This window comes from Oncorhynchus mykiss, chromosome 25 (genome assembly GCF_057628025.1).
Source record: "Oncorhynchus mykiss isolate SJ-2025 chromosome 25, ASM5762802v1, whole genome shotgun sequence".
NCBI classification, from domain to species: Eukaryota; Metazoa; Chordata; class Actinopteri; order Salmoniformes; family Salmonidae; genus Oncorhynchus; species Oncorhynchus mykiss.
Window position 1 is genome coordinate 53,335,184 of NC_143046.1, and position 19,804 is coordinate 53,354,987.

At 41.6% G+C, this 19,804-nt stretch overlaps 1 protein-coding gene across 1 annotated transcript; it reads right to left on the reverse strand.

Moving 5' to 3' along the window:
- Window positions 1-500: 500 nt before the first annotated feature.
- ptafr (platelet-activating factor receptor) lies at window positions 501-10,585 on the reverse strand. The gene is made up of 3 exons (XM_021584417.3): window positions 9,946-10,585; window positions 4,441-4,535; window positions 501-4,014 (listed from the first exon to the last, which is right to left on the reverse strand). The coding sequence occupies exon 3, from the start codon at window positions 3,970-3,972 to the stop codon at window positions 2,854-2,856; it is 1,119 nt and encodes a 372-aa protein (XP_021440092.2). The 5' UTR covers window positions 3,973-4,014; window positions 4,441-4,535; window positions 9,946-10,585; the 3' UTR covers window positions 501-2,853.
- Between the last annotated feature and the right edge of the window lie 9,219 nt (window positions 10,586-19,804).

Consider the following 19,804-nt stretch of genomic DNA (forward strand, 5'->3'; position numbering starts at 1 on the left):
ATTCTACAAGCTTCTCATTCACGTCGTTCACCATAGGGGCTTATTGGAGCTGTCATTTGTGACGAGACTTGTAAACGTGTGTTCTAAACAATGTACATTTGTTGATTGCTAGGCATAATAACATAATTTCTTGATATATTTGAAACAAGGTCTAGTTCTTGCTGCAACCAGACTAGATTGTGAACAACTCTTGCTGGAATGCATTGCAGTATTGCTTCCGTCCCTCTCATAGGGAAGTGAATTTGAATGTTTTGGATATAAGTCTTTGTTAGATCTATTCAAGAAAAGTCAAATTGGCCAAGCCCTCATTTGTTTTCTGTGCTACACCTGGAAAATAAAATTTTCAAGTTTCCTGTAGCATTCTGTGTTGTCAGTATTATTTTGATAAGTGAGCCATGTTTATGAATGGGAAAATGGAAATTGAAAATTGTACATTTCTGTTTGTTTCCCATAATCTTTTAATGGTAGCTTTTAATTTGTGAAACAAAAAAAAACGGGTATTTCAATAACAATATATCTGTTAGATATGTTTTATTTGAGAATGCAGTACAGCGTTACACAATATGTTCCAATTGCATCACATACAAAGAGTTACAGTAAGTGCAACATTTATACCAGTGGTCAACTTACTTCATAAACCGTCTCTGTTTATACTTCAGCAGCTGACAGCTGAGAAGTCATCAAGTTCATCACATCCCACTGGGCATACACAGGTTGAATCAACATTGTTTCCACGTCATTTCATTGAAATTACGCTGACCCAACATGGAAGAGATGTTGAATTGACATCTAGGATGGTTACCAGCCTCATAAAATGACATTAAAGCTTGTTACTTCATCATTCTTTATAATAATAATAGCAATAACAATAATAGCAATGCATCACATTTTTAAAAGTACTTCTTGGCTCCCAGTATTTGTTTTGCAAAATTTGTCGTACAAAATTGCAAAACAAATACGATATGATACGATATACTTTGACCATTTACATGTAAATTCATTTTGTGATGTCAGCATACAAATACACAAACACAACACAATATATTACATGCCGTAGGAAAAACTGGAAAGCTAGTACACAAGTCACACATTTAGATTTTCACATATTCAAAAGTCTCTGGGGCCTACTGTCCATCCGTCCCACTGTTCAGCAGCCTGATGGCTGAATGAAACGTGCCCTGCTCCTACTCTTGCTGAACAGTGGGACCCTTAGGCCTAGATTCAATCAGATCAGCATTAACCGGCAATAGCCGACACCCACATAGCTGATGTTTTGGCGGTGTCTGAGGTGTAACTGCATTGGGGCTGTCATATCGGTGAGCAGCTGGTCTTGATCATTGTCACAAAGCCAGACCCGTCCTACTCACGTTAGAAGTTCAGAACGAGAAAGTATAGGCTATATGGAAATAATGACGCTCAAATGTTAAATCATTCAACGAAATAATGAGGATTTCTGAATAGAGCCCTTAATCTCCTTCCAGAGGGAATTGTATACAGGGTGAATTTATCATTTATAGAAGCTCCAGTTCCCTATGAAACTTCTGCTTTTATACTCTGTTTACGCTCAAAGAGAAAAACAACAGGAAGAAAGAGGTGGTGAAATTTAACAGCTAATCTGGCTAATGGCTACCCGGACTATTTGCATTTGCCCCCCCCCCCCCCCGCCATTTTTAAGCCGCTGCTACTCTCTGTTTATTATTTATGCATAGTCACTTTACCTCTATCTTCATGTACATATTACCTCAACTAACCGGTGCCCCCGCACATCGATTCTGTATCGGTACCCCCTGTATATAGCCGCGCTACTGTTATTTTATTTTTGTTCTTTAAATATTTTTATATTTTCTTCTTTTTATTTTTTACTTCAGTTTATTTTAGTAAATACTTTCTAAACCCTTATTTTTCTTAACTGCATTGTTAGTTAAGGGCTTGTAAGTAAGCACTTCACTGTAAGGTCGGCACATGGATGAATGGATGAATGAAATTCTTTGAGGGGACCGGTTTGTATTTCACAGTATTTTACTGTAATTACAAGGGATTGGTGCAAGCAGGTTGGCTGCTAGGTAACCTATCGTAGCTGACGAGAAGAAAAAAAATGGTTGGGGAGGTTCTCTTCTGCACTGTTCAACCAATCCAATAAATGTGGAGGAGGAGTTAAGATGGAGTGTCGCCTTGTTAATGTTCAAAAGCGGAAGTCGTGTAGGCGTCACAGGCTCTCTTTCCTTTTCCCTTGAAAACCAGATGCATCTGGTTGTAAACATCCCACAGCATATTAATGCATAATTGGTGTTTTAAAATTACTTGCAACTGTAGAGGCCTTAACAAAATCTTCCAAACTGACAGCGACTACAGGGGTACAGACCAAAAGGACATGGCAAAATGCTCAACCATTTAAAGTTTAAGACTTGCTGCCACTAAAATCTGTCCCCTGTACAATCTGTCTCCTTTAACCATTTAAAGTTTAAGACTTGCTGCCACTAAAATCTGCCCTGTACAATCTGTCTCCTTTAACATAGGAGTTAAATTGGTACAGCATTTTCACTCATGGGTGCAACAAATATAGCCTCTTAAAAGGCACGGCTCAAAATATGTTAATAAGCCAGAAACAACAATAACATGCACTCACAAGTGGTCAAAATGTTTTTGGCCCCCGAAGACAAGGTACAGTACTGGATTCTGTGGGGTGGAATTCAAGTACCATTCAGTACCATTCAGTACCATTCAAAATAAAGCAATTGTTTCCCCGCCCACAACAATTTACACTATGCTGAAGTAAAATGTTTGGAGTACTTTACTATTGATAATACCCAAATTTACCATATAAATTACAATTTTCCGTTACAGTGAAGGACTTTAATTATTGAGCTGCTGCTGTTCGCTATGGAGCCGCTGGCTCACATTCTTGCATTCCACTATAGAGATGTGTGTGATGGCTGTTTCCGAGCAGGCTCTGCCCCTCCCCACCTTTTTCAGATGGTCCTTGATATACATGTGGAACCTCCTGGTGGCGAAGCAGTACACCACGGGATCGAAGAGGCAGTTGAGCCCCATCAGCATCAGGGTGACCTGGTGGGTGTCGTTCAACCATTGCTTGGTCTTCTGGCTCCATTCCGTGCTGCCCCAGCCCTCCTTGATCTCCAGCACAGCCAGGGTCCAGGGGCCCTGGACCATGTGGTGGGGGAGGAAGCACACCACGAACACCCCCACCACAGCGCACAGCATCTGCAGGGCCCGGCCCTTCACCCCCCGGGGTTTGGAGGAACTGGAGCCCCGAGCCTGGGTAAGGGACTGGGCTAGTAACGCCCGGGCGATGAGCAGATTACACACTACGACGAGGAAGAAGACCAAGACGAAGCACCCCACAATGATAAGGTGGGTAGCGGCCACCAGCCGCTTCTCGCCATCCGTCTCATGGTGGTAGCCCTCGAAGCATCGCGACACGTTGCTCTTGTCCTTCTGAATGCCCGTCTTCACGAGGTATGGCACAGACATGGACAGAGTGACCCCCCAGATGACCGCTGTGACGGCCACCCCACGGCACCAATGGTCGGACGAGGCGGCATCCAGCGGACGCGTGATGGCCCAGTAGCGGTTGATACTGATGGCAGCAAGGAAGAGGATGGAGCAGTAGGTGTTGATGAAGAAGAACACGCCAGTGACACGGCACAGGAATTCGCCGTAGAGCCAGACGCCACCATGATGGTAGTAGCCAATCCAGAAGGGGAGGGCAGACACGAAGAGGAGGTCGGCCACAGTCAGGTTGGCCATGTAGATGCAGATCTCGTTCAAGGCCTTGGCATCGCGCAGGCGCCACAGCACGAACAGCACGTAACTATTGGATATCAGCCCAAGGATGAACACAACACCGTAGAACACTGGGAAGAGGGTGTAGCGGAAAGCAGAGTCCAGGAAGTTTCCGTTCCCGACAAAGTTCACAGCCGTGGTCACTACTAAGTCCTCTTTATCCCCCATGGTCGACTCCACTGTTGGTTTTGCTAAAGCAAGCAACTCCCTCTGTGAGAAAAATACTTCCTATTAGAAGTCATATTTCAAGACTCACTGCAATATTCACTTTAGTGGACTTTCGACACTGTGCTCTCTGTTTGTGATGATGAGTGAATGATGAGCATATTTCCAGTCAAATCTAGACTAATGTCTTCCTGCTCTGTCATCAGTATAACAGGCAATAACAAGAGGGGTCCTACTTTATATTTACAAAAATTGTGGCTATAAAGGCTTCATAAGCCCTACTTAGTGGCTTAACAACTCACGTATTAGAAAAATAATAAAGTGTATATAAAAAATGTTATGATATTGTATGTAATGACATGATATCTGGACTGGTGCTTTGCCTAATGTGGCATAACTGTTTGGCCACCCTAGTGACATTCACTTAGGAATGGGAAGTGAGCGCAAGAGGAAAGGTTGAACTGTACTTACCCTGGTCAGTTCAATGGGATTCCCACAATCCGGAGGAACTACGTCACTTAAATCCTTAAGGATGGATATGTCCTGGTTCCAGTAAATCCCAAACCCTTTTCCAAGGAAAGGAAGTACAAAGAAATTGAGTGTAAATGTGTTAATATTTCACGTTAAGACTTGTCTTTCTTCTTTCTTAAACTTGAAATTAAAGAGATAACAGCCCTGTAGGAAAATAAATCTAGGGAACTTATGTTACGGCAAGTCCGATCTGATAAGTAAATATATATTATACACTAAATATATACAGTGTACAAAACATTAAGAATACTTGCTCTTTCCATGAAATAGATTGACCAGGTGAATGCTATGATCCCTTAATGATGTCACTTGTTAAATCCACTTCAATCAGTGTGTGTGTGTGTGGAGGGGCGGGGGGGGGGGGGGGGGGGGGTCAATATTAGGAAGACATTCCTAATGTTTGGCATAGGCCTTGTAAACATACAACTGCAACATTCACACATGGTCGACTCCACTGTATTGACAATCCAGAGTTCAAATGAAGCAATTGTTTGCTTGCAGAGGATTACAGGAATGAGGTGCCTACGATTGGCCAGCAAATCTCAATTCTGCGCTAATTTACGGGGAAAATGCAAATTGGAACTTTCTCGTTCTCAACTCCTATGGCTGGACGCCGCTCGGGCCTGATGGATGTTTTCCAGCCCTGTCATTTGTCCCTATCCGAATGACCCGTGCTACCTAGAACTTGCCTGCCAAGGACGTTGTCTCCATCTGCTTCTCCTACTCCATCTTGTAATGAAGTAGACAGAGAACAGCAAAGAAGGTTGTTCCAAACAGCTTCTGGTCCCCATGTCACAAGTCGTGGAAACCAAAGGAAGCAGCATGCTGCTAAGCGGACGGCAGTGATTGTGAGAGGTTCGGAGCAGATTGACATAAGGAATAGCGTTCGTCGCTGGGACTGCCTGTGTCTGCGATGGCGGTGCTGACTCCAAATACGCTGACTCCAGCAGTGGCTTCGCTGTCGAGTTCGGCTCCTTTCCCTCTCTCTGGATCTGACGGGCACTGCCTTCTGTGGGAGGTCTGGACCTATCGGGGGAAGCAGCGGTCATACACTATCCTGCTTCTCGTGGATCCGTGAAAGGTTCAAAGAATTGTGTGAGAGGTAGGAATAGTCAGATTTCTCCATTCCCTTCCCCGGCCGTTGTATTGGGCGGTTCAATGGTGTGTAATGTCTCAGTCCGTGGGGCAAAAACTTTGTGCTATCCAGGAGCACAAGCACAGGATATCAGTAAGCTGCTCACAAACATTTTAAAATCAGCATCAGGAAATTGAGTCTATCATAGTTCATATGGGATTCAATGACATTATGAAGGGCAGCTCAGAACAGCTGAAGATGGATTTTAAAGAACTGATGGGGTTGAGCGTGGCATTGAACGTTTCAGCAAACTTTTAGCCCTCCATAACTGGCTACGAGACTATTTCAGCTCTGTGGGTGTAACATTTATTGACAATTTTGATACCTTCTGGAAACAAAGCTCGTTTGATAAGGAGGATGGGATCCATCCAAATAATTTGGGTTCCTGGATCCTTGCACAGCATTATAAGGCTGCATTGAGACAATTACTTGTCAATGACTCAAGCCCAGCTCAGTAAATTCCTACCATTGTGTCGCTGAGTTGTCATAATGTTTCAGCAATTATCCCAGGGGCGTTGGAAGACACAATGTAAGTAACCTAATTTATGCCCCTCTAACTGCGCTGAATGCCTCTGCTGATCCCACAGCTATTGTATGCAGTGATCATGTGCCTATGAACCAGAGTTATAGTGTTAGCATGTGTGCCATAGTTGGAAGTCCCATGTGTGCAGCTCACCCTGCACTAACATAAACAGCATGAGCATGTCTAATTCTGCTAAGCTTCCCAATAAAACAATGAAAACAATCCCAGAAAAGTGTTCAAAGATAGCCAACGTTATCATATGTAGCCTAAGAAACAAGGTTAATGAAGTAAATAATTGCTAGTAACAGATGACATTCATATTTTGACCTCTGATCTCTGAAACTCACTTAGATAATACCTTTGATGATTCAGTGGTAGCAATACAAGGTTATAACATTTACAGAAAAGACAAATGCCAGTGGTGGAGGTGTTGAAACTATACTATAACACTAAGATAAATGATATAAAGAATGATAGTAAAAAGCTTTGGAGCACCTTAAATTAAATTTTGGGCAAAAAGGCAAACTCAGCTTCATCATTCATTGAATCAGATGACTCATTAAACCCACTGATATGTCCAACTACTTTAATGATTTTTTAAATTGTCAAGATTAGCAAACTTAGGCATGACATGCCAGCAACAAACGCTGACACTACACATCCAACTATATCTGACCAAATGATGAAGTATTGTCATTTTTTATTCCATAAAGTGAGTGTGGACGAGGTGGAAAATGTTTTGTTGTCTATCAACAAAGTCAAGCCACCGGTGTTTGACAACTTGGATGGAAAATTACTGAGGATAACAGCAGATGATATTGTCACTCCTATTTGCCATATCTTCAAGTTAAGCCTACCAGAAAGTATGTGCCCTCAGGCCATGGAGGGAGGCAAGTCATTCCGCTACCTAAGAATAGTAAAGCCCCCTTTACTGTCTCAAATAGTCAACCAATCAACCTGTTACCAACCCTTAGTAAACTTTTTGAAAAAAATGTGTTTGACCAGATACATTGCAATTTTTACAGCACTTACACAAATGACTGATTGGCTGAGAGAAATTGATGATAAACATATCGTGGGTGCTGTTTTGTTAGACTTCAGTGGGGCTTTTGACATTATCGATCATAGTCTGCTGCTGGAAAAAAATAACCAGATTTTTGTCCCTGATTCGGCCTTATCTCAGGTCCTGGAATGTGCTCATTCCTCCAAGCTCACCTGCCATCCTAGCTCCCGTTGAACCCTGGCCTTCCTCTGACAATGCTTCTGGTGGCCCCCCTATGGTTCCTGATGTCTCAGCCTTCGTCGCCACATGCACGTGTGGGCTCAGAATAAGACTCTGCAGAAGGCCTCCTTCAGCCACTCCCTGTTCTTCATCGCCCCTGGTCTCATATATCCCTGGATTTTGTCACTGTGCTTCCTCCGTCTGATGGCAACACCACTATCCTGACAGTGGTGGATAGGTTCTCTAAAGCTGCCCATTTCATCCCTCTCCCCAAGATACATTCAGCGAAAGAGACGACTCAGCTCATGGTGCAGCACGTCTTCCAAATCCATGGACTCCCTGTCGACATTGTCCCTGATCGTGGTTGTCAATTCTCGTCCCGATTCTGGAAGGCGTTCTGCACCCTTATTGGGTCATCAAGCCAGCTTGTCCTCCAGGTTTCATACCCGGTCCAACGGCTAGTCGGAGAGTGCCAATCAAGACCTGGAGACTATGCTTAGGTGCCTCTTCTCAACCAACCCCACCACCTGAAGCCAACAACTCATGTGGGTGGAATTCGACCGCAACACCCTTCCCTGCTTGGCCACTAGTCTCTCGCCTTTCGAGTGTTCCATGCGATATCAGCCCCCGCTCTTCCCTGAGCAAGAAGTCAGCATACCATCGGCCCAGATGTTCATTCCGTCGCTGTCGCCGTACCAGGAAGACCGCCACCCTGCTCTCCGCTATCGTCTCGGGCAGAGGGTATGGCTGTCCACTCGGGATTTGCCCCTCCGGGTGGAGTTCCGTAAACGTTCCCCTAGCAGTTTAATCGGCCCTTTATCGGCCCCGCACCCTCCGTATACATCCCACTGTTCATGTATCTAGGATCAAACCTCTGTCTCACAGCCCTTTGTCTCATGCTTCAAAACTAGCAGTGACTATAGAGAAAAACAGACCAAAAAGACATGGCAAAATGTTCAACCATTTAAGGGTTAAGACTTGCTGCCACTTCAGTCTGTACACTTCCAGTCACTTCCGGTCAGATAAAAATGTATTTTAATAGTAGCTATGCTTTCGTTCAGTCAACCTTCATTAGAGCATTTCTACACAAACAATAGTGAGACTGTAGTGGGCATTAATACTTTATATGTATAATGTGCATATACAGTATTTTATAGTATATACATCACATACGACTTATAATAGGACTAAGCAATTAGCCTATTATAATGTTTATCTGACTTCATAAAGGTAATTAAAATATACAAGCAAGCATGATGCAATGAGTTGATGTTGACTAGCAAGAATTGGTCTGAGAATTGTCTATATCAAAGGCAGATATTTAATTAATATTGAACAATGAATGGATTCACATACAAGGCATAAAGCTTACGTTCCAAAGAATTAGAAGACAAAGCATGAACAGAAGAGATGCTTATTAGGCCAGAAGCCTAGGAAATAAGAATTGATCAAACAACCTTCCTCCATGGACTAGTTCCAGGATACAAGAGAGAGAACAACATTTAAATCAATTTACAACATCTGAAGGTGTAACCTTTCAACCCAAAACCAACCACCATTGACCAATCAAACAATACCAAGCTTACAGTAACCTAAACATTCCCAGGCCCAATCTCCACAGGGTGTCACAGCATTTAAAGGATTGTGTGAGGGATGAGACCAAAGTAATAACAATTCCTGAGAAGACAATACAACTTTGCATAGAGTAATTCAGAGTCCACCCTGTACAGATACAAGTAATGTCAAAAGCCGTCAAAATCTATAGGCCATTTACCATGCAACTCCGGGTGTCAGAGAGCACACAAATTAGGGCTGAGCCTACAGGACCCTATTTTCCTGTTTTTCCAGTTTTGCATTTTGCATACAACACCTTCACTAATCGGTTTTGAGTGTGCAGTAGAATCTGCTTATTATCAGCAACCAGCACAGAGAAAGGCCTGTCTTGCTGAATGGGGCAATCTGGGATTCAAACAATTACTTTTTTGGTAAACAGCTGAGCAGTATTGCTGGAAAAATTTTAACCACTCAAATTAATTGAAGGAGCTATGGATGCAAGGACAAACAATGGAATAAAACAAGATTATAACAAGATTAACTAAGAAAGTAAAACTAAGCTCATGAGGTATTTATAAATTCTTCAAGAAGAAATGGCTATATATAATTATATACCCCAGATTGCCCTTTTAAGAACTGCTTGTACAATGTTTTCTAATACTGTATGAAATAATTTAGGTTTCTCTGCATGGCTCTAGGGTTTTTCTTTATTTTTACTCTTTTCTACATTGTAGAATAATAGTGAAGATATCAAAACTATGTGTATGCACATTTGTTTGAACCCTTATACAATAAATAATTATAAATGATCAAACATTTTCACAGGTAATAAAGATCAGTGCAAAACATTTGAAACCTCAAGCAGAATATTACAATATTAGCACCTATCCTATATTTGTATAATAGCATTTACTTGGCAACTTTGTAAAAAAGGAAAAAAAAGAAGTGATGTTCCCATATGTAATAATACAATTACATTTTATTTGAAAATAGTAAGAAAGATGCGCTTACCTGAGTGCGTGGCTCCTTTCTCAATGTGGTAGTCTTTCCAAGTGTGTGTGTTCCACACTATTATCTTGAAACTAGCGTTTTTTAGGCTACAATAGTAAACATACTGTATCTATAGCCTAGAACGTGTACATATTATAATAAAGTTTCTTGAAACTAGAGAAACTCCTCGAATGAATCCACCAGGAAACGCTTGACTCCGTGACTAGACCGCCCAGGTTGCGTGCGCGAGTGCTGCGAAATAAATGTACACACAATTGTTATTCAATCATTTAATCCAAGCTGCTCCCGCTCATCAACCGGCGTCTCCGTAGTCCGGGTGTCTGTGTAGCCAGTTTTTCTGTTTTATTTGAGAGGTTTGACGCTATGAAAATCGGACCTCTCTGAAATGAAAATGGATGGTCCTCCCCTTTCAGCAAAACATATTTTACCTAAACCCTCCCTAACGCTTAAAAAATGTGACCCTCCCCTATACCCAAAATAATAATTAAAATATAACGTGGATAGCAGAGAGCATGTTTACCATTTACCCCAATTTATTGGACAGACCAGAGCCTTAGATATGCAGTTTTAGAAATTGTGTAAGCATTGTATGGCAAGACAGAAATGTTGATAGCGCACAGGGCTGCCGGCCAGAAGGTCTGGTTGTGGGTTCGCAGACCACCGTGGACAAGAGTAGGGGTGGAAAGATCTCCTTTTATTTATAGTAAAAGCATTGCATGAATCCGTCATTGTATTTACAGGTCTGAGAAACAATAACCTTTTCTAAAAATGTCATGCAATTCTAAGTCATTTTACATATTAGCAGAATGAATCATTTGGATGCTACGGGTAATCCTGAATTAATCGTGAATAATGATGAGTGAGAAAGTCATACCCCTCCAAAAATGCGAACCTCCCCTTTTATTGTAATGGTGAGAGGTTAGCATGTATTGGGGGCCTGATATTTGTCTGTAACTTTCTCACTCATCATTATTCACTACTAATTCAGGATTATCCATAATTAGCATCCACATTACTGTAGAAGTATTTAAAAACATATTCTATTCTTATTTACAATAAAAGTAACTCCTAAATGACACAATACATTATTTAACATTATTTCCTATTGGAACAAAATAATCTCAAACACAACCAAAACAAACAGCAAATGCATCCAACATGTTTGTACCTGCACGCTAGGAATATGGGACCAAATAGTTACATTTTACTACTTTAGTACACATAAGTGAATTTGTCCCATTACTTTTGGTCCCCTAAAATGACTATGTACAAAAAGTGCTGTAATTTCTAAACAATTCACCCAATATGGATGAAAATACCCTAAAATTAAAGCTTTAACTTCGTAGCCATTGCATCAATTCACATCCAAAGCGCTGGAGTAGAGAGACAACATATATATATATATATACAGTACCAGTCAAAAGTTGATACACCTACTCTTTCAAGGGTTTTTCTTTATTTTTACTCTTTTCTACATTGTAGAATAATAGTGAAGATATCAAAACTATGAAATAAAACATGGAATCATGTAGTAAACAAATCCAAATATATTTGAGATTCTTCAAAGTAGCCACCCTTTGCCTTGATGACAGCTTTGCACACTCTTGGCATTTTCTCAACCAGCTTCATAAGGTAAGGTACCTGGAATGCATTTCAATTAACAGGTATGCCTTGTTAAAAGTTCATTTGTGGGGCCTCCTGGGTGTCCCATCGTGCACCAGCGACTCCTGTGGCGGGCCGGGCGCAGTGCACGCCAACCAAGGTTGCCAGGTGCACAGTGTTTCCTACGACACATTGGTGCGGCTGGCTTCCGGGTTGGATGTGCCCTGCGTTAAGAGGCAGTGCAGCTTGGTTGGGTTGTGTATCGGAGGACGCATGACTTTCAACCTTTGTCTCTCCCGAGCCCATACAGGAGTTGTAGCGATGAGACAACAATTGGATACCACGAAAAAGGGGGTGAAAAAAAAGTCAATTTGTGGAATTTCTTGTGTTGTGACAAGGTAGGGTTGGTATACAGAAGATAGCCCTACTTGGTAAAAGACCAAGTCCATGTTATGGCATGAACAGCTCAAATAAGCAAAGAGAAACAACATCATTACTTTAAGACATGAAGGTCAGTCAATAGGGAACATTTCAAGAACTTTTAAAGTTTCTTCAAGTGCAGTCGCAAAAACTATCAAGCGATATGATGAAACTGGCTCTCATGAGGACCGCCACCCAGAGTTATCTCTACTGCAGAGGATAAGTTCATTAGAGTTACCAGCATCAGAAATCAGCAATTAACTGCACCTCAGATTGCAGCTCAAATAAACACTTCAGAGAGTTCAAGTAACAGACTCATCTCAACATCAACTGTTCAGAGGAGACTGTGTGAATCAGGCCTTCATGGTCGAATCACTGCAAAGAAACCACTACTATAGGACACCAATAATAAGAAGAGACTTTGCTTGGGCCAAGAAACATGAGCAATGGAAATTAGACCAGTGGAAATCTGTCCTTTGGTCTGATGAGTCCAAATTTGAGATTTTTGTTTCCAACCGCCGTGTCTTTGTGAGACGCAGAGTAGATCTCTGCTTGTGTGGTTCCCTCTGTAAAGCATGGAGGACGAAGTGGGATGGTGTGAGGGTGCTTTGCTGATGACACTCTCTGTGATTTATAAAAAATTCAAGGCACACTTAACCAGCATGGCTACCACAGTATTCTGCAGCAATATGCCATCACATCAGGTTTGTGCTTAGTGGGACTATAATATTATTTTCAATGACCTAACACACCTCCAGGCTTTGTAAGAGCAATTTGACCAAGAAGGAGAGTGATGGAGTGCTGCATCAGATGACCTGGCCTCCACTATCATCCGACCTCAACCCAATTGAGATGGTTTGGGATGAGCAGCCAACAAGTGCTCAGCATATGTAGGAACTCCTTCAGGACTGTTGGAAAAGCATGCCAGGTGACTATCTCATGAAGCTGCCAAGAGTGTGCAAAGCTTTATTCAAGGCAAAGGGTGGCTACTTTAAATAATTTTAAATATAAAATATTTGGGGGGGAAATTTCATGATTCCATATTTGTTATTTCATAGCTTTGATGTCTTCACTATTATTATACAATGTAATAGTACAAATAAAGAAAAACCCTTGAATGAGTAGGTGTATCAACTTTTGACTGGTACTGTATATATATATATATATATATATATGTTGTCTCTCTACTCCAGCGCTTTGGATGTGAATTGATACAATGGCTACGAAGTTAAAGCTTTAATTTTAGGGTATTTTCATCCATATTGGGTGAAGACTGGTACTATGTGTCACTGTCCCAATACTTTTGGATCTCACTGTCATTAAATCTGAGACGTTAAATCTGAGATGTTACTTTCAAAAGCTAGGCCTACCTTTCCAACCCAGAAAGAGTAGACCTACCGACACAGAAAATTGTAAGCTTTAACTGCTGGCTACTCTTCTTCCATGGCTTTACCCAACTTAAAGAACGTCACAAGGGTTTCCTTAAAAGCTGTCTGGATTTAAACATATTCTATTTTATAGAAAGTGAATAGCTTAATCAATTGATAGTGATAGAATTAGATTACTTCCCAAGCAAAGACCATATTTTGTTTTCTCTACTATAGAAGGTTGTAGCTCAGTCTCTGAATGTCAAGGAAATTAAACAATGATATTGTCACGCCTGCTCCCGCTCCCCCCTCTGGTGCTCGAGGGCGCCAGGAGGCTCATCATTACGCACACCTGTCACCATCGTTACGCGCATCAGCGCTTCATTGGACTCACCTGGACTCCAACACTTATTGATTGCCTCCCCTGTATCTGTCTATTCCTCAGTTTCATCCCCGTGTCAGCATTAATGTCATTTTGTTCCCCCTGTCCAGACACTGTCCGTGTTTTGTTTCATGTCGTTTATTTATTAAACATTCACTCCCTGTACTTGCTTCTTGCCTCCCAGCGTCTGTCTTCACAGATATCCCCATATGCATCAGAGTTGCGTCTTTCCCGGGTATTTTACAGCTTGTTTCTAGCATAAAGCATTGTGGACCAAAGCGCTATTATAGATCACTTTATATAAAAATTATATAAATTATTTTCCTCAATCTTACCTTTTACTGCAGTGGGCTACATCAGGGTCACACAGAGTATTTATCAGTAAGTCTTAAGCAAATCCACTTTGAAATTATTATGGTTTTAAAAAAAAGAACACACCTGTAGGGTACTTGAGGGTAACTGACCCCCATTGTAATTCACATTAAGACCAGGGGATGTCATCAAATTATTTCGCCCAACACTTTTCCTGGCTGCTACTTGCTCACAACTTTTGGAGATGTGTCAACAAAACGATTTTGTGGTAAGTTGTAGATATATTCCAATTAAGTTGGATTTACAATTGTCTTGTAAACATCCAAGTAGGAAAGCCTTAAAATTAACAATCCCCTTGTTTTGAGAGAAAAATGTAGATACATTTTGAGTAAAGTAGTAATATTTTGGATGAGTGTGTTGGGGAAAACTCGCCCCTGCCCCCCCTTACTAGGTGGTAACTGGCCCCTGGGGGCAGGTTACCCCTTTATGGTTATGAATGTGTTTCTACCTGTCATTTAGACAATGTCTAACCCAGTTAGCGCTAGATTATGCTAACCTGATAGTTAGCAACTTCCTATGCAGTAAATCACTAGCCAGCTAGCTAGTTAGAATGAACTGTTAGGAGTGCTAGCTACTGTAGCAACCTTACTACCAGATCGTCTGATGTAAAATGCATTAAAAAGATAACGTAACATAATTTCAGTTGTAAATGTTTCCACTAGTGACTGATAGCTTCACAGTTAGTGTTACTTTATAGCCTTTTAGCTATTTTACACAGCATTTTATTTCATATAGCTAGATAGCTGGCTATTTTTAAGAGAGAGCTTTTCAGTTGGCATCTCTCCCCCTGGTTTCAGTCACAGGTGGGGACTGGATTAGGTGTGAGCAGTGCAGGGGGTGGTCTCATGAGTTATGCTCCAATTTTACTGGGGATACCTTTATTAGTGACCTATGTACAAATTATAATCGTTCAATAGCAGAGCATTAGAGAGTTGCCACATCAATGTTACACTGAATTAATTAGTTAAGTTATTGTTGTTAAATGTTATATTCCAATGTTATTAGTTATATTCCATTCCAATATTATTTTTTAAATGAATTAAAAACAACTATTGAAAATCTTTTGCTCCTGAATGTCATTTTAAAGACTGCTGGGATTTAAAATCTTGCATTATTCAAATAATATTTAGTGCAATTGTATATAATGGATTGTATGGAAAAGGAGAAACAAATGAATGTGCAGGTGTGTTAAAAAGAGGGACTTTAAATGAAATCTCCTCATAGTGTGGATATTCGTGCTCTTTTTCTCAAACTGAACAGAACATAGGCTATAGGCTAGTCCGCACGCAAGATAGTGAAGCTATCCAGGACCTCTATACCAGGCGGTGTCAGAAGAAGGCCCTAAAAATTGTCAAAGACTTCAGCCACGCTAGTCATAGACTGTTCTCTCTGCTACCGCACGGCAAGCAGTACCGGAGCGCCAAGTCTCGGTCCAAGAGGCTTCTAAACAGCTTCTACACCCAAGCCATAAGACTCCTGAACAGCTAATCAAATGGTTACCCAGACTATTTGCATTAGTAATTTTGAGGCATGCTCTGCAAGGGCCATGGCTTTTGTGAAGCGATAGGTAACGATGGGAGGCAGTTGTTGATGTGTTCAGAGGGTCCCTGGTTGAAGCAAAACTATTACACTTATTATTAGACTTTCTTGATAAAAGCTACAGTCTGAGATTGGTACGTCCAGTCTTGGAACACTATCTATAGATTTAAGTGGGGTTACCTTTTCGTTGCCCTATCCCTTTAGCTGCATACCAAAATAAGTGGCGGCGGCCACTTTGTTGTTGTTTTTTATTCGCAGACTGTAGCTTTAAGGAGTGACGATCTTACTTAGTCTAATCAGGACATACCAGGATCGCAGCTTCCTCTCACACCCCCTGTGGTGTAATCTTAACCCTAAGACAACATTCATGACAAATTGCTAATAGCTATTTTGTTCTGTTAGTCATTAACGCCTGTCATTCTTCTCCCCCTCTGGCCATCGGCCTCAAAAAAACTAAAATCCAATATCATTGACTTAAAGTTAAAGTATGCGATTTGCCACTTATTTTGGTAAACAGCTGAGGGGGAATGGGGCTAGGTAAAAGAAACTCCTCTCAAATTCGTATGCAGAGCTCTAGATACAAGGACTGAAAGTCCATGACATCCTCAAAACAAGCTTGTATTTTGGGTTCTGATGGGGTACAATAGTTGTGTCATCTTTTGTGACCTGCAACGGTGGATGACAGTGGAATATGCAATCTCTAGCCTGCTTTTGAACTGGGCCTAGCAGTGTACCCTTTACCAAGTCAGTTTGAGCTTCAGACAACACCTCTCTGCGTTTGTTCATTGTATGCATGGTATGGTGACAGTGACAGTTGGTTACAACAGACCATATATATTATAGTAGGGACGAGGCTTCTATACTCAACCACTTAGAACAAAAACATTTACGTTGCTTGTTTGTATAAATTGCAGAGACATTGGAAACTTTGAGTTTGCTGTCTGAAGATATCTCCGGTCACAGAGAGATGGATAAACCATGTGGTTCTATGTTTAGTGGGCAAGAAAACATATAATGACGCACTTAGCTGTTCCTTGAGTGGTCTGAGGGAGCGTTTTCAACTGTAACGTTAATGGCGATGGTTTTGGGAGCTCCTATGAATGCTCTAATAAGCCTTAAGATGCTTTTGGGAAACCGCATTTACAATAATGGTGATGGGAAAAATCCAGCAAGAGACCCGAGAAAAACGTCTCAGTGCCACTTTCAGTTCCATTAAAGGGGCAATCCGGGATTGGTACATCCATTTTTGAACTTTTAAATGAATGATAGATAGCCCTTGACTCTTGAAGAATATAACTTAGAAATGCCTCATGAGCATAGTTCAACCGTCTTAGCCCATCAGAACCCCAAACATAAGTTTGCATTACTCTGTTTGTAAACAAACATTGTATAGCTTCAAAACATGGTCTAAACTATCATTTTTATCTCACGGACGGTCAGTCTGTGTATCTATTTTTCCGTCTATGAATTTGAGAGTGGTTACTTTTCTCTAGCCCCATCCCTCAGCTGTTTACCAAAAAGAGGTTGGGTTAATGCGTTGTTGTTGTTTTTTAATCCCAGATTGCTCCTTTAATATTTGTTTTGAAACCTGAGTAAGATTACTAGCATTTGAAGACTCCCTCAGGGCTCTACAGATGCACTTTGCAGCTGCCTTTGTCTGGACCCACATGATAATTAATTAGTCTTTTACAGGAACTACTGCCATCCCACATTATAACCACAGGGTGGTGCAAGAGACTGAAACATACTCTGTGCTTTGGTCTTTTTGTCACTCTCCCCAACTGGGGATATTGTTAAAGGTCCAATGCTGCAGTTTTCCTCTGAATTAAAAAATAAATAAATAAAAATGTCCTTTTATTTAACTAGGCAAGTCAGTTAAGAACAAATTCTTATTTACAATGACGGCCTACTCCGGCCAAACCCGCATGATGCTGGGCCTGTTGTGCGTCGCCCTATGGGATACCAAATCATTCTGGATAACAATTAAGTACTTTACTGTGATTGTTTTCAATTAAAGTCGTCAGAAAGAGCCATTTCTCAAGCAAAAATGTTGCTAGGACTGAAAACGTGCTTTCAGGGACACAGTATTTTCAATCTAACTTCCTTTCCCCCTGAAAAACTCTGCTAAGGCAGCTTTCTACGCCTGCTACGTTTCTTTCTTATTGGTCTTTAAACTCATTTACCACCTGGTGATCTCACCAGGCAGGCCAAAACTTCATCCCACCAAAATAGGCTGATATTTCAGGCAGTCTTTTCAAACAGCTATTACGCTAAAAGGGCATACAGCTTGGCTTGGATTGGCTCGGTTCCGCACGATAGTGTGAATCAGGCTTATGACTGGGGTTATTGTTTCCCTATCCAGGTCACAATAAGAGCAGACCAGATACTCTAAGACTAAGTGGTAAGAATTTAGGTTTATTGCCTGCCCTGGTGCCCGCTGCTTCCCACAATGTATAGTGCCGAGTCACAACAGACATGAAGGCATGCTGTGTCCCACTGTGTGAAGTCTTATTTTATGACCCTGAAAACTAATCAAAAGGGGACCATCATGCTCTCACAGAAGCTTGGCTGGTGCGTGAAACCTGTGAATAGCAGCAAACATTGAAAAGATAAACGGTGCAGGGTCTGTCCTCAAAAAGATGCTGCATACTTAATTTACTTAATTTTTCATTTGTTTTTATTATTTTCACTGCATCAGGGATAGCGTACACAGATGTTTCGGCTTTGCAGCCTTCTTCTGGATTTCTCTCGGTGGTTAATGACATTCTCCTTGCACTTCTTTCCCTTATGCTTAAATACATGGGTCCATACAGGCACATGCACATATATACCAATGTAGCAACCATCTTGGTGCCACTGCCACCAGTGTAATTCCTGGTTTAAGGTTAAGCATAAGCTCGAACCATATTGCTGACAGAGAACACGATATAGAGACTTTTTGGTTATCAAGACCGACATACTCGGCCACTAGAGGGTATAAAATAACCATTTTTACTACGCCTTGAGAGTGAACATTGGGTGTGGAGCAACATTTTTGTAAGGGAGATAAACTTGATGATTAGTTGATTTGTTTGAATCAGCTGTGTAGTGCTAGGGTAAAAAAAACGAAATGTACACCCCTTGGGGCCAGAGGACAGTTCACCTCCAGTTTGGGAGACCCTGGTCTAGGCTGTGGTAGAGTAGTGGGTTCTGTAGTCTCAGTACATTAAATGTAGTGTAGACTGTCACACCCTAGGGTAGTGTTTCTTACAGCTGTTATGGCAAGACCTTATTGGATTAAAGACACATCTGAAAGAGACTTTACAGTGTCATACAAACAGGAGGAGTACAGCAGTTGATACTATTAACTGTGTGTGTGTGTGTGTGTGTGTGTGTGTGTGTGTGTGTGTGTGTGTGTGTGTGTGTGTGTGTGTGTGTGTGTGTGTGTGTGTGTGTGTGTGTGTAAGTTAGGATAATACAGCAGAGGTGCAGATCAGGCCTTCGAGTTCTCCAGTTCTGCTGGTTTTCTTTTCTCCCGGGCACTTAATTGATCAATTAACACTGGTTGGTTGGAGAGTGTACATACCTGCCTGGCCAGGTTGTCTGCCAGTCTCTTAGTTTACAGTCAAGAACAAAAAATAATCAGGACAGCAGGCTTCTAAGAAGGGAGATGAACTACATGATTGGCTATGGTAGACAAAAAAGAAGTGTACACATTTTAGAAGTGTACACATTTTAGCCTCCACCAACCATCACTTATTATATTCTCCATCTCTACGCTACCTTTCATATCTATCAACACTGATGCATGGAGGCCAGCTCTGTCTGATGATGATATGTGTTGTTGCATAGGTCAACCGATGGAATTCACCATCTCCCAACTTCCCAAACCCTTTGGATGAGTCGAGGGCTCACTGACTGGGTCCAGGTGTGCATAGCACCAGGAAAATGTTGGCAGGAGCCCAGAGGTTTTATGGGATAGCTTGGAGACGGTCGGGAGATGCTTGGGGTTGCATTCCAGAGAGAGGCTGCTGGAACGCCTCCTGGTGAACACCTTTCACGGTCGCTCCCGTTTCATCCCCAGCCTCTCCTTTCTGGCAGACATGAAAGTGTTGCAAGGATATTTTATCTCCACGGGCCTCGCCGTAAGCACAGGCCCACTTAAGACGAAGCAGGAAAGAAAAGATAAATGGGTAGG

What these genes read in the sequence shown, in the direction of transcription:
- ptafr (XM_021584417.3), bottom strand. Translation starts at nt 3,972, where the DNA reads ATGGGGGATAAAGAGGACTTAGTAGTGACCACGGCTGTGAACTTTGTC.